Raw genomic sequence first — 21321 nt, forward strand, 5'->3', positions numbered from 1 at the left:
TTTAGCTGAAGTTATTCCTCTTGTCCTAACGTGAGGGATGCAGAAGGGGAATGGGTTGAGGATCTGTAGGGTGGTCCCCAGCTGAGGCAGGGCGCGTGCAGGTTGGAGTGCTCAGCTGCCAGGGGCTGGGAGCACCCACGTATTGGCTGCTGACAAAATATTGATGCTGCTCCAGGGAAGTTAAAGTGCATCGTTGTTTATGGATGTACAAAGTCTGTATCCCTGGAAAACTCCTCAAGTTGCTCCCAGCCCTTCAGGGTGGATAAATGCCTCTAGGACTCGCTCTGGAGGCCCCCAGGCTGTATACATCAACCTGTTATTTTTCTGCTAGGGAAGAGGTTCGTGCAGGCGTTGGATTGCACATGGGATGTTTCTTCTATGTGTGTATTTTTTCCCCCTCCCTCTGGCACCAGATGCTCACCTCTGGTAATTCTCCAACTCCAGAAAAGTCATTGGTATTGCATCAAGTCATCCCCAAGTTTCACAAGCGTTTGACTTTCCAAAATACCTTTTTAGGCAGTTTCTGAAAAGAGACGACTCGTTGGAAGAATCTATTGCTCACTGGTGTTTTTAAGGGATAAGCAAAGGCAAGCCAAACTTTGTTCTGTTGCTGCAAGAAGAGTGAAACAATGGAAGTGTTATTTGTGTTTCATTTGAGTATTACAAATTTACAAGGAAGCAAAAGAAAAGCGACATTCAAACTGATCTTCATAGGAACCAGGCACAGCTCTCTGTAGAAACAGGGGTCCCAGCACTCTGCAGAGCTTTTGGGGGATTTCTAGGAGAGAAAATTGATAGTAGAAGCAGAGTTATTTCTGCTCCGCCAATAAAGGTGAAGGGACGGTTCTCCAGCCCACCAACAGTTCTGTATATTGGGATTCCAACTTTCACTTAGAAGTATATTTAACTGGTGTGTTAACCTGCTTCTGATTTGCTTTAGAAAATCAGAGGTGTTTTCTGCAGGTGAACTGCTGGCACAGGTGCAAAAGCATTGGCTATATTTTGTTTGGGCTGCTTTAAAACAGCTGCTCTGGCCTGTCCTCTGCTCCCTGGACCCTACAGACCTGTGAGTTACCACTCACATCTACACTCCCCTCAAAGCTGGAGGGCTTCCATGCCCCTGAGGCAGCTTGGTGGGGCTGCGGGTGGTGTGGGGGCTGCCTTTCCTTGGGTTGTTGGGTCTGCAGAGGGATTTCTGGCTGGTTGAGAAGGCAACTGCTGCTCTGGCTAGACAGCTTTAGGGCCCATGGGCTGTGTGGGAGAACAGGCTTCAAGAGGGAAGAAGCAGGATAGGTCATGGTCACCATTGGTGGAGGGGGTGTGTGGCAGCTTCCCACAGCCATGGGGTACTCACCACAAAGCCCATGCAGGCAATCTGCATCACCATCAGGCCTACAATATGTTCATGGTCTCTGCTACTCCTCCCTCCTCTAAAATAGCTATGAAACTGGTCCTGCTCCTGCCTGTGCTGGTACCATGAAGGGGGACATCAGGACTGTGGAAAAGGGCAGTGTCCACACTAGGCTGTCAGCTTGTTGCATTCACTGTTCTTGCACTGCATTGCTGGAGGGCAGAGTTAAGGTGATGTGGCTGCTGCTGTTTGGCATATCAAGATCTTATTGTATTCAGATTTCCTTTAGCTCTGAAATTCCGGGCTTCATTTTGAGGAGAACAGCAAAAAAAAAGCGCAACTATATTTGCTTTCTTTTTTTGCATTCAAGCAACTGTTACATATGGTTTAACTTAATTTTATCTGCATTCAAGTTAGAAATAAGGTATGTGGTTTTGGTATAAGTGTCACTCTGATCTTAAATGTCAGAATGACACCATCAAATTTGTCTGAGAACGTACATACGCAAATTGATAATAAGCACATGATTTGTGATGAGGAAAGGACAGTCAGGCTGTGAAGTGTTGCAGATGAGAGAGTAGCAGGGAAGGTGTTCAGATGAGTCACTCGTAGACATCTAAATCAGGAGATGTGCACTAAGGCAGATGGATTTGCCTTCACAGCCTGGGTTGCAGGAGCAGGGAAAGAGCTTCAAAATGTGGTTTTATCTTCCAGAAGGATGCATTTCATCCAGAGCCCAGCTCCCAGGGCAAGGAAAGATGCTGTGTTGGCTGTCCTTTCTCTCTGAGCACTCTCTGGCACCGTTGGTTGGGGACAAGAGCTAACTTGGCTCCTCCACAAAGTCTCTTTTATTAGTACTCATGTAACTTGGCCGGTGGCCACACCACCTCCGGCTGCAATCTTGTCAGCTCTCCCAAGCAAAGCGGGGTTAGGCTGGGTCGTTTGGGGGATAGGAAGAGGAAAACCCAGGTTGTGCCTGGCTGGCTGGCACCTTTTTCACCTGTGATGGTCCCGGGTTTTGTGACCTACAGAATGCTTGTTCCCTGGGTCCCATGTCTTGCCGTGTCTGTACCTGTACATGCATATCGGAAGATGGAAGAGAGCTCTTTGACCTAGCCAAGGTGTGGGAAAATCCAGTGACTAGGCAGCTCTTGCAGCTAGGGAAATGCAGAATTTTTTCAAAAATTATGTATTTTTTAAAGCAGGAGACAGTTGCCTTCAATTATGTGGGGCAGCCATGGACCCTGCAGCCAGTGGGATCCATTCTGATGGGGGGCTGTAGCCTCTCCAGGAGTTCAAAGACCACTGTAGGAATTTGTGCATGTTTCTTCCTGGTGGATGCTGGAGATCTCGCTGTCCAGGTGGGAAATCTGCTCAGATAATCATGAAAAACCTTTCAGGCCTCAAATTCAACAGATTTATTCCTTTAGAGATGAGAAAGTTGATTCAACTCTTGTGTGTTACTGTAGTCACCAGAGGGATGTGATACCTTGTTAGGGTGAGTTAATTTAGCTTGCAGTCCTTATTTTAATTACCTGGCAAGCAGTTGCTAAAGGAGTTTTTGGTTGGTAAGATCACCACAGCCACAGTTACCCTGTAATGCATGGTTCTTGTCAAAGTCATGGCAAAGCCCGCGTAGCTTCTGTGGACTCTGCTCCTTCCTTCCCTCCTCCTTAAGCCTGGCTTTCTGAAGAGGAGAGTATGTTGTTATACTGCAGGTGTGTCTTGTCCAAAGGTCCTTGTACATATTAAGCTATTGACCCACTGTCCATTTTCAGTTGAATTGGACCAGGATCTCAAAGTAGCATCTGATGTTGAGCCTGCACCAGGGCAGGTGAAAGTCTCCTGTGCTTCCAGCACGCAGCCTCTTGTGGGCCGGGTTTTGGGTGGCCCCTGTTTGCAAGGGTGGCACAGGAGCATTACCCGGGAAGAAGCAACTCTTTCCACCACCCGGAGAGCTGAGGGGAAAGATTTTCCTGCCCTGTTGCAGAAGCCCCTGCTCACATATGTGTCAGCACGGCTCCAAAATTTTTTGCTCCTGCGTGATGTTAACTGTCAGGGGAAGGCTGCATTATTTATTGACTCGGAGTTGAGCAGGAAGGTGGAAACACAAAGGTTACTGGACCTTAAAAGCAAGGCAAAACCAGTAACCTTTCTGTAGGATATTAGCCTGGCAATCTGTATTGCCTGTGGAAATCTGCTTGGACAGTTAAAAATATCACCAGAAAGGGAATAGTTTTTCATTTTAGCTCCCATGCATTAAATAAAAACTAATTCTGCAGTTATCGCAGCAAAACTATTTGTTTCTAGTTAACGTGGGCTCCCTGCTACATAATCGCATCCAGTTTCAGGAGTGTTTCTCACAGGTATTTCCCCTTGAAGGTCATTCCCAAGGACGAGCTGCCTGCCAAGCTGTACCTCCCACGCACACCCGTGCTCCTCTGCTGGAATCAGCCCTTCTCTGCATGTCTCTTCCCACTTCTCGGTGCTCTCTGATCTGCAGAGGGTGAAGTATCTGCAAAGTTTTGCTAGTCATGTATCAGGCAGGGCAACTTGCACCTTTAATTGTTCATGCCAATTAAATGAAACTTTTCTGTGTATATCTGAGGCCTCAGAAGCACAAGTGTGTTTGTCGTTATTTGAAGAGTTCCAGCTTTTGATTCTCTCTGACACTAAAAACAAAACTGTGAAGGTTGTCATCATCTCAAGGCTTGCCAGGCATCTGCAGATCTCCGGAGGTGGGATTGCTTTAGGCCTTAGTTGCAGAAAGACCCTGGTGTTTAACACTGGTACCTTCCCTTGCAAGGCTTTGCTAGGTGTTAGGGCTCAAGGGGCATTAACCAAAACGACCTTGCAACCCATGTGGGTTAAATAGTGTATGTAGGGACTGGATGTTACTGGTCTCCGTGCATTCTCGTTCCACTTCCCACTCAAATATAATTGGTGAGACTGGTGTTTCTGGGACTGCTGTTATTTGGGTGAGAACCAAGACAGCTTCGTTGGCTGCAGCCTGGATGCTTCTCCTCCTACTGCCTTTGCCAAGTCATTTGGGGTCACTTGCCCGCTCTTGCGGGTGGTCTTTGCTTCTGCGTCTGCCCCAGCTTTACATGTGAAGTGGTCACAGCGCAGGGGTGTCCAAGCTGGTTTTATTGAGCTAGTATTGGTCCTGGACCAGCTTAGCTGCATTAGCCCAGGCTGTTTAGCATTGCTGTGGTGGACCTGGGTTTTTGTGCTTTGCAGGCACATCTGTTGGACAATTACATATCTGCTGTGATGTGGGCAGTGTTCTTCTGTTCCTGATTTGAGGCTATTCATGCAAGTTTCCCATCCCTGGACTAGGATTTTGCTAGGGTAGAGATGAAACACCGGTGAAAGTGAAATATCAAAGCTTTGAGTCCTTGCTGAGCTTCAGTGGCTGATGGGTAAACATAACGCTGTTGCTTATGTCCTCAAGGGCACTGTTGTCAAAACGCAGAGAACTGAGTGCTTTTTAGGGTGGTCTTTACTATTTTTTCTCATGTCAGCAGAGTTGTCTAGTCTGACCTTAGATATGAACCTTATTCTGAATGCTAAAGCAACAGGACCGACGTTGCTTCTGTGCGCACGCTTCCAACCCATGGCTGTTCTCTGCAGTAAGTGATGTGATACATTTGTAGAGGCAGTTTGAAACAGCAAAGCACCCAGAAGCAAGTTTCTTCTTTTTAAACTTTGCTTCCTTCAAAAAGAAATCTGGAGTATATGCATTTCAGTACAAGAGAGCTTGTGGCAGGTTGATTGAGGCACAGGGTTCTCTGGACACTGCATGTTTGCAGTGGAGACATCAGAGAATCCACACGAGGCAGTTCCCTCCTGTCCTCTCTTCCTCTTCTCTTCCAGGAGAGAAATATAAACGGTATCAGGCTTCCCTGAACCTCTCATTGGGAAACTACCTGTCCAAGCATTCCTGTAGAGGAGGGAGACAGGAGAGAGACCTAAACAGCCCCATTTGTGGATCAGAAGTAAGCTCATCTTGAATCTGGAGCAGGTGGTTAAAAGTATTAGTGAGCCCTGATGCTTGATGCGGGGCCTCAGCCAGTTTTTTCCAGCAGATGTGGAGGCCCTGGCCGGTCTAGGAGCCACACTTGGTGCTCAAAGGCAGGGGCTGTGCAAGCCGTAGAGCCCTCGCCTGCCGACACAGCGCTGCCCTCCGCTCCGCAGGGCCCGGCGCAGCTGGCTGAAACCCCGGCACTGCTTGTCACCTTGCATTACCTGACGGACAGACTCCGGGCTCACTTTGGCCTGTGTAAATGTCACCTGTGCCAAATGCCGCTAGAGAGGCTGTGGCTGGCATGCAGGACTGAGTCCTGTCTGCCCAGTCGTCCACCGCTCGGTCCCAGAGCTGCTTCCCTGCTGCGGAGCAGTTCCTCGCTGGTCCCGCTCGACTGCCGTGTTGACATTTCTGTTTGTCCCCCAAATGAGAGGGGGGAAATACCTTGAGGAAAACCAAGCCATCCCTGCAAGCCCACGACCTTACTGGTTTCTTGCTGTTGGGAGGTGAGGGACACAGACCATCAGTATTTTCCTGCAGATCATTTAGTTTAATAATTTGATTAATTCAATATATTGAATTTGAATTAAATAATTCAAATTGAAAAATCATGAATCAGACTTGCAGTCTGCTGTTTTCTTTGCTCAAGCCACCCTGGCTCCTTTGGACTGAAACAACTTTGAGGGTACTTAGCTTAGGGAATAAGTAACCCCAGTGTTGAGGATGCTTTGGCATGGCTTTTACTGCACGCCTTTTGCCAGTCATACAAATTGTTCCTCGTACAAGCTGAAAACCTGGTAGCAGTCACATATTATATCCCTCTCAGAGCAGTCCAGCCTGAAAATGAGAAGCTCAGTATGGAGGGGCTGGAAGTCAGAGTTCGGACAGCCTTGCAGGAGTGCTTTGCTTTGGGTTTTTTGGGGGAGTTTTTTGCTTGGTCTGTTTGTTTCTTCTTTTCTAAATGGGGTTTGTATTACAGTTTATAACAGATGGATGAAATCATTCATTGGTAAATGGAAAGTTAACACTGATGGGTTTGTCACAGCCTTGGCAGGACAGTGTGGCCAGACACTGTGGAAACAAACCTGTTAACTCTGACTTGTGTCATCAGGCTCTGGCAGTAGGTATTTTCATTTATCCATCCATCCCTACCAGCAAACACTCCTCCATGCATTCGTGCTTCCTCTTTGGTGTCTCATTGCTGGGGTAAGAGAGGTAGGTACAAGCCCTCCAGGCTTCCTGGCTTCAACCTTTGATCCTATCCTGGGGGCCAGGAGATTCCCCTGGCCTTAGCCCTTGAACAGTCGCCTCTTGGCATGGACATGAGCACACTGTGGGGCTTGTCCTGGCCTGCAGTCCCCTCTGAAAGCCTTGCTTGCTGTGGGTTCTTATGAAACTTGGTGCTTTTCTAATGGAGAAACTTCAATATGACAGCATTTCTGTAAGGTCTGGTGTAAATGCAAACAGTTAAATAACTCTCTGAGGAGTCTTTTCTTATTAGTTTAAATCTTCTGCATGATACTTTCAAAACATGCCCTTTTCTGTGTTAATGGAAGAGGATGAAGAATCATTCTTTTCCTTAGCTGTCCTGGTGTGATAGATTTCTGCCCAGTCTCTTCTTCAGTGGCTTATTTTCCGAGCTGAAGAATCCTCAAAGGCAATGATGTTTCTCTAATTGTTTAAAGAGGCATAAACCCAATTTCTTTATAAGTCTGTGCTAGAGATGCTGGGGAGGGCTGCATGCTGTGGTACCAGACTACTTGCAGGTGATGAAAAATGCATTTGCTTGTCTCTGAAGCCAATAATGGTACAAGTCAGGATGGTCCTTTTAAGTCCCAGGAAACAACGGAGGTGCCTCTGTGAGATGAGCACTTAGGTCAGACGAGGGCCAGGCAAACAGCATATCTTCTGCCCCCTGCTAAAGGCTGTCCTGGCGGCTCTCTCTGGGGTGAAAGGCTTTTGCGCTTGGAAGACATTACAAGGTAGGGATTTTGCTGTCTACTAACAGAAAATGGGCTGTGTGTCTGTGATGGTGGCAGGGGGATGTAGGGTGACTGTCTCTAGCAGCAGGCAGAAGCCCTGGCTCTGCCTTCAGACCGCCTCGCTGCCTCCAAGGCTTCTGCTGTTGTCATTGAGCTGGCTGTCTCTTGCTGCACATCGCTTTCCCACTGGGAGAATTGATCCAAAAAGCCAAAGCAAGAATTGACAAAGACCTTTTCTCCCCCTCCCTCTGCAGAATTAAGTCTGAAGTGGGTTGATAACGGCGGATCGAGTCCTCCTTGACTCTGACAAATGTCTTTAATGTTATTCAGCAAGCTGACCTTTTCCCGTCTTTATTGTGCATCTTCCCTTTGAATCAGATTTGATTGTTACTTCAGGTAAAATAACAAACACTGTCAGGTAAATAACTTTGCAATAATGTTAAAAGGAAGAAAGAAAGAAACAAACAAAACACCAAAGTGCTGCAATGGGAACAAGCATCCTCTGTGCCAGCCATGGAAAACCAACCATGTGACCTTCCCACAGAACATCTTTCCTTTGCTACTCCAGGGAATGATCTCCTGTGTTGAAAAACCAACAGAGAAACGATGGTTCATTGAAATGTTAATGACAGTTAATGCTAACTGGGGTTGGTAAACTCTAGGGGAGGGAGGAAAGGTCGTATAAATCCTTAAAATACAGCTAGATACATGACCCATTGGGACTAGTGGGCATTTGATGCCCAGATACCCTCTGAATAATTGAGATTGGTCTTATAGGAGACAGCGTTTAGGCCTTGGGTGAGGTGTTCAGCCTCAGAAACTGCCCTGAAGTGGCCGTGTTTGAGGTTATATGGCTTTTCTCTGCCACCTCTTCCCCGGTGGTGTTCTGCAGCAGATTGGATCTTGTGGGGCTGCTGTAAGGCTCAGTTTGGCAATGTACACTGGAGCTATTCGCCATGGGGGGAGGAAGCCCTCTTTCCTTGTGGCTGTGAGGCTGTGCCCAGGCATGTCTGTGTGGCCACAATCTCTGTTCTGTCTCATACTAAGGGAGGAAAAGTGATGGAAGAAATATTTTGTGGGTGCCTTGTCCCATAATCTGTGTTGCTAGCATGTCGTGGGCAGTTTGTCCTGCATTGCTCCAGCCCTTCCTGAAGATGCTGGCATCAAGTTCTGAGAGCTGGAGGAGCATTTGAAATAGCACGGTGGAGAGATAAGTGGGTGGGAAGGGAAAGAGCTGAGCCAGGGGAAGAGGAGCCTGCTGAGCCATCACAGGGAGCAAACGTGCTTCATGAGATACGGGCAGCATTTAGGGTTTCCAGCCTGGTCGGTGGGGCTTTCATGGTTTCAGATGTGAGCTGTCTCTAGAGCCGGCTTGGACAAAAGAAATGGGGCCTCAGGGAATAGTTTAGAGAAAACCAGCAGCAGGCAGGTAGGGGTGCCTTCTTCCAAGTCAGCTGAGGCACTGCAGCAGTGAAAGAAGACTTGACTATGAACTGTTATCTTCATAGTATGTTTTGTTGCTGTATGTAACTATTTCCCGTAGTGTAATCAACATTTTGCTCGTTCCCTTTTTAACATAAGGCATGTTTGCTGGTTGGCGTTGAGCCTTGGCCAGCATCTAAGCTGACACGACCAAGGCTGGGCAGCTGACTGCTGTACAGCCAGCCTCGCTCATAGTGTATTTAATCGTTCTGTTTCTCCCTGTAGATTCCCCTGTCCACGCCAGCTCCACATCTGTGAGCCTGTCGTCAAGCCTTTCCACAGGAAATTCAGTGGACGGACACCACAACTACCTCGAGGCCCCTGCAAACGCCTCCCGGGCACTGCCGTCCCCCATGAATGCCATTGGGTCTCCGGTGAACGCGCTGGGCTCGCCATACAGAGTCATCGCGTCCTCCATCGGCTCGCACCCTGTCTCTCTGTCCTCAGCCCCAGGCATGAATTTTGTGACACACGCCAGTCCGCAGGTAGGGAGACGTGCACACTTGTTTCGCTACACTCTGTGGTGTTCAGACTGGGCAAAGCCCCAAAATTTGAGGCAGTGGATTGCATGGTGGGGAGTCTGGTGTGTTTTGGCCACTTAAGGAGATCAGCTGTAAAGAACAATTTCCAGCCTGTGAGTCTCTCCACATAAATGTCCCTGGCTGTATGTATTTCAAAATACCCTGCACGATAAGGGGAGAGAGCTAATTTCCAGGTCTGTCTTCGCCACGGGTACAGTCCAGTTCCCCTCCACTGCATCTATTGTAGTGTGTGTAATTACTGTACATGGAAATAATCAGGATAGCCAAGGGGTGAAGCATGTGAAGCATTCCCCTTCTTCCTGCAAAAGGATATCTGCTTTGTTTCATTATTTGGAAAGGAGACAGACTTTCTAGAGAGAGAGACAGATGTTAATGCTAAATGCTAGCCATGTACTGTGTTGCATATAGACTTCGCCTGAAGACAAATTAAGCACTACTGTCCTTACTGCCTGAGCTCACTCAGGTGCTGAGGTTTCCCCTCCAGACAGGGGTGAGACCCAGGTGTTAGGATTGATGCCTCCCCAGAGCCATGGATGAGCTGGGAGCCTCCCAAGGTGGCTCTGTGGAGCAGGGGCGGGGACACGCTGCCCTAAAAACCTGGCACCCCCTCCAGCATGGCTGGGACCAAGGTGGCAGCATGGAATTTTGATAGTATGCTGAAATGTTCTGGGAGTCCAGATCTAAGCAGGAATTCTACCTTTTATTAACAAGGCTTCACATTTTATTTGTGGGACCCGAAGGTAAGGAAGGCTCAAGAGCCTCATGGTTTTCACTGAGGACCCAGCGAGGGGATGGTCCCTGAGCCCTCTCTGCCCCATACCCTGCTGTCACTCCACCATCTGTCTGAAGCTCTTCCTAGCGCCTGCCACTAAGGCTGGGAGAGGATGGTATGGGGAGGCCTCTGAAGAGCTCTGAGAGAGAAGAAGGGTGACTTGACAGGTTTGCCTTACCTTTCACCAGCACCCTTAACTCCAGCGTGTGTCTTGGCTGTCTGCAGTGGGCATCCTTCCTCCCCTCGTACCACCCAACTGTTCCCCACCAACCTCACGATATTTGTACCCATGGCATCCAGGGCAGGTGCTTTGTGGTGGTGGAGCTGGTGGCAGCATTTGCTGCATGGAAGCCTTCCCTTTGGGGTTCGGGATGCTCTGGGAAGTGGTTTTCCCAATTTGGGCACTGCGCCAAGTTCCCAGCTCTGAGGAGTGGGTTTCATTTCTGTTGCCTTTAATGCAAGGAGACAGCTGGGCCTTGGGGATTTGGCAGGAAGGCAGCTAATGGGTTTGGGTTCAAGCAGTTGTCCCAGATACCGTACATGATTGCACTTAACCTGCAGGAGTCAAGCTCTGAGGACACTGATGGCTAAAACTGCCCCATTTCCCTCCCCCTCCACCCCATGAACCCTCTCTCCCTGTTATTGTCTCAAAGTGCAGCCGGAGAGAAAGAAAAGGTGGTACCTGAGTCCTGAGTAACGTTTTAAACCATAAAAAGTTCCTTCTGGCTCAGCATCTTGCCAAGAAGAAGTTTTCAGGGTAAAAAAGGTAGCCACTTTGTTTTTAAAAAAAGGGCTCTTGTGGGAGGAAGGGGTTGTTTTCTCCTTTCCTTGGGCCAAGTTCAGATTTTGAAGCATTAGGAATTAGGATTTACAGCTGCCACTGCCTGGTCTGGGTCTCTGCTGGGGAGAGCAAATCTCTGTTCTTCTGGGCAGTTTTTGCCTATGCACTTTTATTTTCTAGTAGGGCAAAATCCCTGTCTCCTAGAGAGGTAATTTTTGCTGGAAAATTTGTATTTTCAATGTCACAAGACCTTTGAAGCTTTGAAAATGAAGGGACAGTGGGGAGGGAAGATGAAAACAGGCTGCCTCTTTTTCTTTTTCTAATGACAGGTCCAGAAATCCCAATGGGATGAACCCTACTTGTTCTCTGCTGAAATCCCTTGTGGAAATTATTATACTTTTTCATGGGAAATGAACCATTTCTTGGAGCAAATGGAGAACTTGCAACAGCATGCATGAAATCTAGTGGTTTAAATGTTATGGAGACTCTAACAAAGGCTGTAGCTGGATTTTCATCGAAAATCTTGTTTTCTGTCCCTTCTTCTGCCCTCTTGCTGCGAAGAACTTTAGCCAAAAAATTGGGGTGACTTAAAAGCAAGGTTAATGATAAAGAAACCGTACCCATCCCTCAAAGCATGGCAATGGGAAAGGTGACGTGATAGTGGTTTTACAGAGGCATTGCTCTGCCCAGACTGCTTTTGACAAAACGTGCTCCATGGCCCTTAATCCTCACTGCCCTGCCGACAACAGCTCGAAAGCAAATAGCAATAAAACAAAGCCCTGGGCAACATCAGGCTTTGGTCTCTAATCGATGTCGGTTTGTAACCTTTAACGTGCCGTGCCGCAGCCATGAGCAGCTCCCAGGGATCTCAGCTGGGGACTCTGGGCCATTTGCCTGTGTCTCGCTGCATCTGATTTTTAGATGCTCAGCCTGCTCCCTGTTTTGTTTAATCTGGCAACCCCACATCTGCTCCATTCTCCAGCCTGTGACAGTGTTTGGGAGCTGAAGTCCCAGGGAGTGACCACGTTTTCAAGTGTTTATGCAGATTTGCATATCACAAGGCAGGGAAGCTAATGCACTTAAAGCTTTTTTTTCTTATTTATTACTTTTTAAAAAAATGTCATTGCAGCTTCCCTAGCCATGCAGCAATGCAGGTTTAATTGCAACAAATCACCTGGCTGCAAAGGTCTTTCTTACTAAGCTGTTAATGGCTGAGGCAGCAAGCAGCCAGTGATCAGCATGGTCTAATGAAGCGGGCAGGATCCCACCAGCCTTGTCGCTTGGAGGCTGTAACTGAGCAGCTGAGGGTTGCTGCCTGCCCTTTTCCAGTTCTGCTTAGTCCTGGCTTTGGTTACAGCATCAGGACAGGGTGAGAGGCAATATCTGCTACCAAGCATCTGCTTAAACCGCTCCAGCTGGATTCACCAGAGGATGTCTGTCTGCCCATGGCAGCCCCGTGGAGTTGCTGGAGATAAGCTTGTAGGACGAGCCCAGCAGGAGCAGCAAGGGAGAGGTCAGCTCAGTTTGGGGATGGTTTCATTGAGGTATGAATCTCAACCTTTTAACCTGTCTTGTGGCTTCTGCAGCTCAATGTCCTGAACAATGTCAGCAGCTCAGAGGATGTCAAGCCCTTGCCAGGTCTCCCAGGGATTGGGAACATGAATTACCCATCTACAAGCCCAGGATCCTTAGCCAAACACATCTGTGCCATCTGTGGGGACAGGTCCTCAGGTAGGAGGTTTTCTTTCTTGGGGAAGGCTTTGTGCAATGAAAGCTCCCCTGATGCTCTGAGGCAAGGCTCGTGCAGGAGTGAACGCTGGAGGCTTGCTGGAGCCATGCGGGCATCACAGGGTTTGTAGCTGGGTCTGGCTTACCCAAGGGCAGGCTGTATGTTTTGCAGGTGGGTTGCACTGTGTCCAAAAGACAGCAAACCTAAAAGCTGTGCTCTTCTCCCTCATGTGTGTAACCTCATTTTAGGTTTTGTCCCTGTTTATCAAAGGTAAATAGACCAAAATCACTGTGTTCTCATTTACCTGTGCTCTGTGTTAGCTGGGCTTTGGCTGTGCCTGTGTTTTCTCTCCTACCCCAAAGACTGCAGCCTAGCTGGTGCCTTGCAGACCCCCTTCATATCAGTGTACCCCATTTGCTGTGTATGGCTTTTCTACACTTGAACTGCAGCTAAGATGTGGCTCCACATCCTTCCCCTGGGATGTGGTCCCTCCTTATCACAGGAAAGCAGTGGTCCTATGGTTTGACTGCTGCTGGTCGCTGTTCAAGCAAAGAGCCGCTAAAGCCAAGTCAGGCTGGCTAAGATGATACCCTGCAGCCAGTTTTTTCACCTTTGGGGTTGGTTCGAGCTCCTCCATGCTGGAGGGGAGGGCAGATACCTGCCTGCCCATTGATGGCCTCCCCTGGCCTCCCCAGGGAAGCACTATGGGGTGTACAGCTGTGAGGGCTGCAAAGGCTTCTTCAAGAGGACAATCCGGAAGGACCTGATCTACACCTGCCGTGACAACAAGGACTGCCTCATAGACAAGCGCCAACGCAACCGCTGCCAGTACTGCCGCTATCAGAAGTGCCTCGCCATGGGGATGAAGAGGGAAGGTACGTGTGGGCTGGTGGACAGAATGGGCTTAGAAATTTTCCTTGCATTCATTAGGGTAATTCTGGCTCTTGGTGGCCCTCCAAGGCTGGAACATTCCAAAACCCCACACTGACAGATTCAGAGTGTTTTTGACCTCATTTCGGAAAGGAAATGAGAATCATAGAAACGTTTAGGTTGGGAAAGACCTTTAAGATCGTCTAGTCCAACTGTTAACTGAGCACTGCCAAGTCCACCACTAAGCCATGTCCCAAACCACCACGTCTATGTGTCTTTTAAACACCCCCAGGGATGGTGACTCAACCACTTCCCTGGGCTGCCTGTCCCAGTGCTTGACCACCCTTTTGGTGAAGAAATTTTTCCTAATAAGAAAGAGGGACTAAAAAGAAAAGAGGGTGATGGGGAAGCTACTACACTATGTTTTTCCTCCCATCCCACCTAAATGCTCATACTGGTGACTATGGAATCTATTAACTGATTTTTGACACAAGCTTGCCCTTAGTTAGCGACCCTTAATGGCCTGGACCCCTTGGACCCCTGTAAACCTCTGCTGTGGACAGCACCTAGCAGTGACGAGTCCTGCAGCCTGCTTGTCTCCTGTGTGAAGAGCAACCTCCTCTTTCATTTTTAGCTTGCTTCAATTGTCACTACCTTATTCTCACACTGGAAGATTAGGGCGAATGATTTATTGCTCTCTCTTATAGTTCTCTGGCATTTCCACTGTTAACCTTGCTATTTGAGATGAGCTCTGGTACAGCTTGCATTCTGTGGTGTCCTTGTGCTGCAGGAGAGAGCTGTATGGGAACAGTCCATGCACCCTCTTCCATACTCCACATGCACTCACTGCATCCCCCAAAGGACTGTGTTTCTGGCCCAAACCACTGAAGCTGTTGATCCAGAGCAAGGATCCAACTTGAGGCAATTGGACTTAGAGGGATTTTGCACTGACTTGAAGGAAGGCTCCAAGAGCTGCTAAGGGTGACAAGTCTGTGGTGGGTCCTGCAGCCCTGCCTCTCTCCCACCCAAATCTGGAAAGTACAAACTCTCTGTAAAAGCCACCAAGTGAGTCTCTGCTGCAGGGAAAGGCAAGCCCAATGGCACGGGCGTTTGTCCACCTCTGCTCTCTGCAGCTAGTTGCTCTGTCCTCGGTGGAACAAGGTCTGCTGAGCTGGATAGTCTCCCAGATCACACTGACAGATGCGAGGTCAGGTAGTAACAACTAGGACAGCGTTTAAGATGCTTTTTTCCAAGATAAAATAACTGTGCAGCCTCTGGGGTTGAATGTTAACAGGCTGTGTAGCTGTCCCTTTTGGAGGCCATGCTGTCCCCCTGAGGAGCATGAGGCTGCTCTGTGCAGGGCAGAGCCTGGGGAAGCAGTGTAACACTGGGCACCGGCTGAGCCTCATCCTGTTCCCTGTAGCATCATCAGGGCTGTGTTGCCTCAACTGCTTAGGGCAGCGGGGGGCTGTTAAATGCCAAGCTTGAATCAAAAACCTAATCCCAGGCACAGTTCTCCCTTCCAGCTGGGTGCAAAGTGGTTCAGAGGACCAGGGCATCAACGCAACTTCCCTTTGCAGAGTGTGAAAATTTAAACCCCAGGATCTTGGTGGATCCTGCAGGGATTTGGCTGCAATAACCACAGGGGCTTTCCAGGAGCTGCAGAAACTGGAGACAGTCTGCAACTTTAACAAGGAGTCTTGTATGAGTTTGGGGGCTGAGTGATGGGATTGGTCTTTCCTTGGCATGTTCTTCCTCCCACTAAGCTTTTGATGACTTTAGAAACACTTCCCTGGCTTATTCCTGTCCGTCACCCTGAAAAGGACAAATGCTCCCCCCAGCTGGCTGGCACATATGTGCATCCCTTGTTGCCCTCCCTCGCCAGTGCCAGACTGGATGCCCCACTGAGCCCTCTTCTTGGGTGCTGCCAGTTCCCAGCAGCTGGGCAGTGCTGGGAAGCACATCCTCTCAGCTGGGAGAAATGCAGGGAAGCACTGAGCATTGCAAAATGATCATGAGCCTTAGTGCTGAGGCGCCTCCCCTGGTTTGGCCCTTCCCCTGAAAGCACACTAACGTAAGGGTGAGACAGGGCTGATGTAAGGGCTTGTTTCCTGACACTGCTACAAACAGAAGAGCTGTGAAGACAAATGGAGAAAAAGAATCTCCTAATCCAAGTATTTGACCTAAAAGCTTGTCACACTCTTCTACCAGCAGCACTTACCTAACTGAGAAAATGGGAATCAAATTCTCCCCCAGGCTGGCTGTGAGCTTGCTGAGCTGGTCCCTTCCTTGAGGTCCCCTGGTGTTTATGCAGGTCCACTCTCCTCTTAAAGGACTTTTTATCGCTTGGCCTTGGTGGTTTTCTCTCTCCTCTGGGTGCTGACTGCCTGGTGCTCAGCTAACGGGGCGGGATGCCATTAAGCTGTTGAATGGTGAAGCACCAACGTCTGTGTGGCAGGGGTCAGCTTCTCACCCACTGAACCTTTCATTTCAGGTGTATAGACGCCTACAGCTTGGTACAGGCTGTTCTCTGAGACCAGGCCAGCTGCCTACCTGTCCCTCACGGGTTACTGGGTGCTTTGGGTCCCTGCCTGTTGCAGTATGCTCACCCAGGGGAGAGATGGTAGCACAACTGTAGTTTTGGGGCATTTCTCCCCAGCAATGAGCTAAACAGATATGACACCTGCTGGTCACTTTTTAAAAAAAAATTAAGCAGGATTTTCTTATTTCCCTTTAAGATTTCTCCAACAAAAATGTGCACCCAGAACTTCTATTGTACAAGCCTTGTGCTCATGTCCTACACTGACCTGTCCTCCACACACCCAGCGGCCCTGGGGGTTAATAGCTGAGATCTGGAGAGAGTTTCAGTGATTCTGTTCCTCCAGTCAGTAGATATTTTGGAAAATGTGCAGAGATGGGAGGAGAGAGTGAAGGCATTGGGGCATTTGGAGGTGCTAGGATCTGCTTTCTAGTGGGGAGGGTTGGGAAGAGAGGTGGTGGAGAGAGAGGTGACGCCAGGGCTGAACCAGGCTGGGTAAGCTTTTGCTCAGAAAAGAGGTAGAGAGTGTGTGTATCCAACTGGAGATGAGGGACTGTCTAGCTCTGCTGCTGGATGCTCTGACCGCTGCGGGACTGTTTGAAGCACTCTGTGAGCACAGCAAACCACTGTCTGTCTGGGTGCTGGGTCTCTCCTGTCTCCTCCAGCATCTAGTGACAGCTGAGTCCAGGCTGCCACCTGGAGGTATCAACTCCTCTTTCCTTTATTCCAGAGCTTCGCACCTTGGAAATCCCAACCTTTTGTCAAATGTGGAGGCTGCTGGTCTAAAGCACCCCCAAAGTGGTGGACATAGACCTGAAACATCCATTTATTTGCTGTTCTGCCTCTCCTGAGTGGGTTTCTGGTCCCTGCTTCCAGAGGAAAGGGGCCCCACTGTGACCGAGTGTTGCTGTGCATGTAAAGAGTGACATTTCTGTCCCGCAGCTGTACAGGAGGAGAGGCAGAGGAGCAGGGAGCGGAGCGAGCATGAGGCTGAGTCCACAAGCAGTGGCAGCGAGGACATGCCCGTGGAGAGGATCCTGGAAGCTGAGCTGGCAGTTGAACCCAAGACGGAGGCGTACAGCGACGTGAACACGGAGAGCTCGGTAAGGAGCACTAATATCACTTGCATCTAGAGATGAGAGCCTTAGAGGTGCGATTTGAAAAGGCAAACCTCGCATGAAGGGCTAGCATTTTGTAAGGGGTTTTTGCTTTGCACTGCCTAAAAATCACCACAATTTTCTTTTGAAGCTACTCTGAACAACAACTAGAAAACTACTTATACGTTATTTTCCTAGTATTTTTTTTCCAGTTCCCTTTGGTTTCAGTGAGTAGATAGGGCAGTAGCTGGATGCCAGAGAGTCTGAGCCCGGTGCTGGCTTCTACAGTTGCACATACGTGGGCACTGCTTGTCTGCCCCAGTGACCAAGACTGGAACGGAGCTGAACACAGCAAGTTTACTGCTGTGGTTTGGATAAAACTGCTGTTCATGCCTGTTCAGAGGCTGTTTGATGGGGTTTAGCTATGCCCTGGGGAGCAGGTCTACAGCCTACCATGCAGGAGTTGCTTTGCAAGGAACAGCAAGTAAACAGAAGAGTCTAGCAACCAGCTGATTTGGCTGGGTGTAGAGGGGGAGTAGTAGGAGTAAATATCTTCTCTTCCTAATGGTACACAGCGGAGATTACTGGCAACTTGATTTTACTTGTGGGCTCTGAGTATCATCACCTTGATCTGATACTATGTGCAGTGCAGACAGTGATTATACAAGGTTTTTGATTGATAAATTTTCATCTTTTCCTCTGCTCTTTTTATATCTCTTTTAATTAGACTAATGACCCTGTCACCAACATATGCCATGCAGCTGACAAGCAGCTCTTCACACTTGTTGAGTGGGCCAAGCGAATCCCCCACTTCTCCGACCTGACGTTGGAAGACCAAGTCATTCTCCTCCGGGCAGGTAACATCCCCCACCTGTGGCCACTGGAGCTATTCCTGGTACCCCTGTCCCCTCTCTGGGCCGTGTGCCATGGCAGTCAGGCAGGATGGTGAATGCAAAATCCTGAGCTGATCCATCCCCACTGTCACAGGGTGAGCAACCCTTCCTGAGCCATGATGAGCGGTTGGCAGCGGCTGTGGATGGGGCAGTGGAATCTTCTGTTTGTTCCTGTCTTAATGGAGATGTGTAGGAGGGCAGGAAGAGAGTGAATAAATGTGTCCAGTTAATGCAGTTCTTATGGCTGTAGAGCTTACTATGTGTGCAGCACATTAGTGTGTAACATGTAAAATGATGTAAAGGGGTTGCTAAAGCAAGGAATAGGGGTTTTTAGGAGGAAAACCCAGCATGTTCTCTTCCCCCACCCCACCCCCTTTTATTTTGTTCCCCATTTGAGTCTTTTTCTGCACCTTCCTTGCTACTGGTCAGGGTTTGCAATCCCTTGCAGTGTTGGCAAGGGTGCAGTTGATACCTGGGGTTCCATCTCTCCTGTGAGCTGAGTCTGAAGCCAGCAGGGAGAAACCAGCTCTCCCACTTCATGCAGGACTGATACTCTGCTGAACTACCTCTTGTGTCCTGCACATCTCCTCTTGCAGGCTGGAATGAGCTGCTCATCGCCTCTTTTTCCCATCGCTCTGTGTCAGTGCAAGATGGCATCCTTCTGGCCACAGGCTTGCACGTGCACCGCAGCAGCGCTCACAGTGCTGGTGTGGGCTCCATCTTTGACAGGTATGTGGCCTGGTTTTGCCATGCCCTGGTAGAGGTGGCCAGGCTACCTCTGTCTTTCCCCTCTAAACTGGAAACATGTCCTTAGTGAGAACTAGAGCAAATACATGGTGATTTGGGACAGAACTACCTTCAAATGAGGAGGGGATGCTTGACTGGCTTAAAAACTGAGAATGAGATGAAAGCACCTTGGAAAGGGATTTGCTGCAGCAGCAGATCATTTGTTGGGTGTGCAGGGGGAGGAATGATTCTCTGCCTTCTCTTGAGAGTTTGCTGTAACTGGATCTCGAGCTAATACCGATCAGCAAGAGCTTTAGCTGGCAAAGCCTTAAACCCCAACTTTGCCATGTAATGACTGCACAGGTACTGTCCGTGCCATGCCTGCTCCCTGCCTGTCAGGACACTGCATTCCCACTCTACCACAACTGGTGTGTGTAAAGGCAGTGCCTGTGTTTTGCATAGTGAAATATGGAGAAAACCCCATGCAGTCTTCCTCAACTGAATGCAAAATCTTTTTTTAGTGCAAACAGAGCACCCAGGCCGTGTGCTGAGCGTAGTAAGAATGGGAGCAAATTTGATGCTCAGGTCCCTGGATGCTGCTGATAAACATACAAAAGAGCAGAGTGTCATGGCTGTCCCTCAAAGCTGCCTCTTCCTGCAGAGATGAATTGGGGGTATTCCCAGTGCCTGTCTCGAATGTTTTTCAGCCCCCAGCCTTGCTGTCTGTACCTGTTTCTGATTGTCTGCCCACCCGTGTCCCTCACATGCAGGGTTTTGACAGAGCTGGTGTCCAAAATGAAAGACATGCAGATGGATAAGTCAGAGCTGGGGTGCCTGCGAGCCATTGTCCTGTTTAACCCAGGTAAGTCTGAGATGCCAGACAGTCCCAGGTGACATGCATGTCCTCAGGGCCATGGCAGGTCACAGGCAGGAGTGCAGTGGCAGTAAGCATCAGGATTGCAGACGGATTCGTCCCACTCCCTGGGTGCATGATTAAAGAGAGCCAGAGTCCTTTCCCACCTGTGCACACAGTTGTTCTGCTGGTAGTGGAAAGGTCCCTTCTGCAGTGATTTCTTCCCTACCTGTATGTTCTCCCTCAACCAGATGCTAAGGGTTTGTCTAGCCCCTCCGAAGTGGAATCGCTGAGGGAGAAGGTCTACGCCACACTGGAAGCCTACACGAAGCAGAAGTACCCCGAGCAGCCAGGGCGGTGAGTGTCCCGAAGCGAGGCAGACAAGGTGGTGTAATAATAATAATAAACCCCCGACTTTAAAGAGGAGACTGAGGCTGGGGTGTCAGTGCTAGCTCTGCCTGAAGCACCCTCAAAGCCAAGGGCAGGCTACCAGCCAAAGGTGCCTGAGCAGCCCAGCTCCCGCAGGCTGGCCCGTCCTCTTGGTGCCCTAGTCCTGGGCCAGAGCCTTTAGGGTGCTGGCGAGCTGCAATTTTCGTGCTTTTCAATCCAATCCCACCCTCTGCTGGCCGAGCTCTCGAAATGCCGGCAGCTGGATCCATCCCCATCGCTGCCAGCCAAGTGATGCGCCCACAACATCTTCTGCCATCGTTGGCTCTGGATGTGACCGCAGAGGGCTGCGAGTGGGGTGTGGGGAGGGGGAGGCAGCCTGCCTGCTGCGCCCCTTGCACCCCTCGGAACAGGGGGCAGTGGCTGGCAGGGGCACTGCTGAGGGGTTGTGCACCCTCTCGGGAGGCTGGGGATTTCTGAACACTCTTTCAAGAAAGATTGAAATGGCACCATGGAGATGTAAGTCACTTGTAAAGTTCTAGTCTTGGAGAGAGAACCTCTCTTTAAAACTTTTTTTTTTTTTTTTTTAAAAAAAACGTATTCCCTCTGCACATGCAGAGAGAAACACTTACTTTGAAAGCATAAGAGAATCCATACATAAATAAATAAAGATCTCCCCGAGGCATTTCTGGGGAGAATTTGGGTTTTGCTCTCCTGAGCCCCCCTGACACAGGCTCAGAAACATGGGAGAGGGCGGCCAGTGCCTCCTGCCTGTCTCTGACTCTGCTCTCTTCCAGGTTTGCCAAACTCCTTCTGCGCCTGCCAGCGCTGCGGTCCATCGGGCTGAAGTGCCTGGAGCACCTCTTCTTCTTCAAGCTGATTGGGGACACCCCTATCGACACATTCCTCATGGAGATGCTGGAGACACCCCTGCAGGTCACTTGAGGGTCTGGCCCTCTCTGGCCAGCCCCTGGTCCCCTTGTGCCCCCACACAGCCTCCCACCCCTCTGCTCTGAGTCTGTGAGAGCTCAAGAGATGTCCTTCACCCTCCGCTCCTCCTCCATGGGATTGTCGTGGTTTTGTACAGCTGTAAATCGCCCCCTCTAACCCTCCCTGGCTTGGCTGTTGGGGGTCACAGATCCCCTGACCAGCTAACCGTTCCCCTGTACAGATAATTGCTTTAAATTATTTTTTCACTCTCAATAAAAGCCAACAAAACAAATAAAATAATATAATGAGAGGCACTGATTGGAGCTGACAGAGCAGTGTCCTCTTTTGCTGCGGTCACAA

The 21321-nt window shown here is 49.4% G+C and overlaps 1 protein-coding gene across 7 annotated transcripts in view; it reads left to right on the top strand.

Annotated features, from left to right (window-relative positions):
- Positions 1–21275, top strand: part of RXRG (retinoid X receptor gamma) — a 77626-nt gene extending 56351 nt beyond the window's left edge. For all 7 annotated transcript variants that reach the window (XM_080407395.1, XM_080407396.1, XM_080407392.1 and 4 more), the window contains 9 exons: positions 9068–9327; positions 12524–12668; positions 13362–13541; positions 17018–17178; positions 17900–18029; positions 18662–18794; positions 19562–19653; positions 19896–20001; positions 20829–21275. In XM_080407395.1, coding sequence (XP_080263521.1) covers positions 9068–9327; positions 12524–12668; positions 13362–13541; positions 17018–17178; positions 17900–18029; positions 18662–18794; positions 19562–19653; positions 19896–20001; positions 20829–20976 — 1355 coding nt within the window. In that variant the 3' untranslated portion in view covers positions 20977–21275. The remainder of the gene's footprint in view (positions 1–9067; positions 9328–12523; positions 12669–13361; positions 13542–17017; positions 17179–17899; positions 18030–18661; positions 18795–19561; positions 19654–19895; positions 20002–20828) is intronic.
- The last annotated feature ends 46 nt before the right edge of the window (positions 21276–21321 follow it).

The sequence above is a fragment of the Falco punctatus genome, assembly GCF_963210335.1.
Source record: "Falco punctatus genome assembly, chromosome: 11".
Taxonomy (NCBI): Eukaryota; Metazoa; Chordata; class Aves; order Falconiformes; family Falconidae; genus Falco; species Falco punctatus.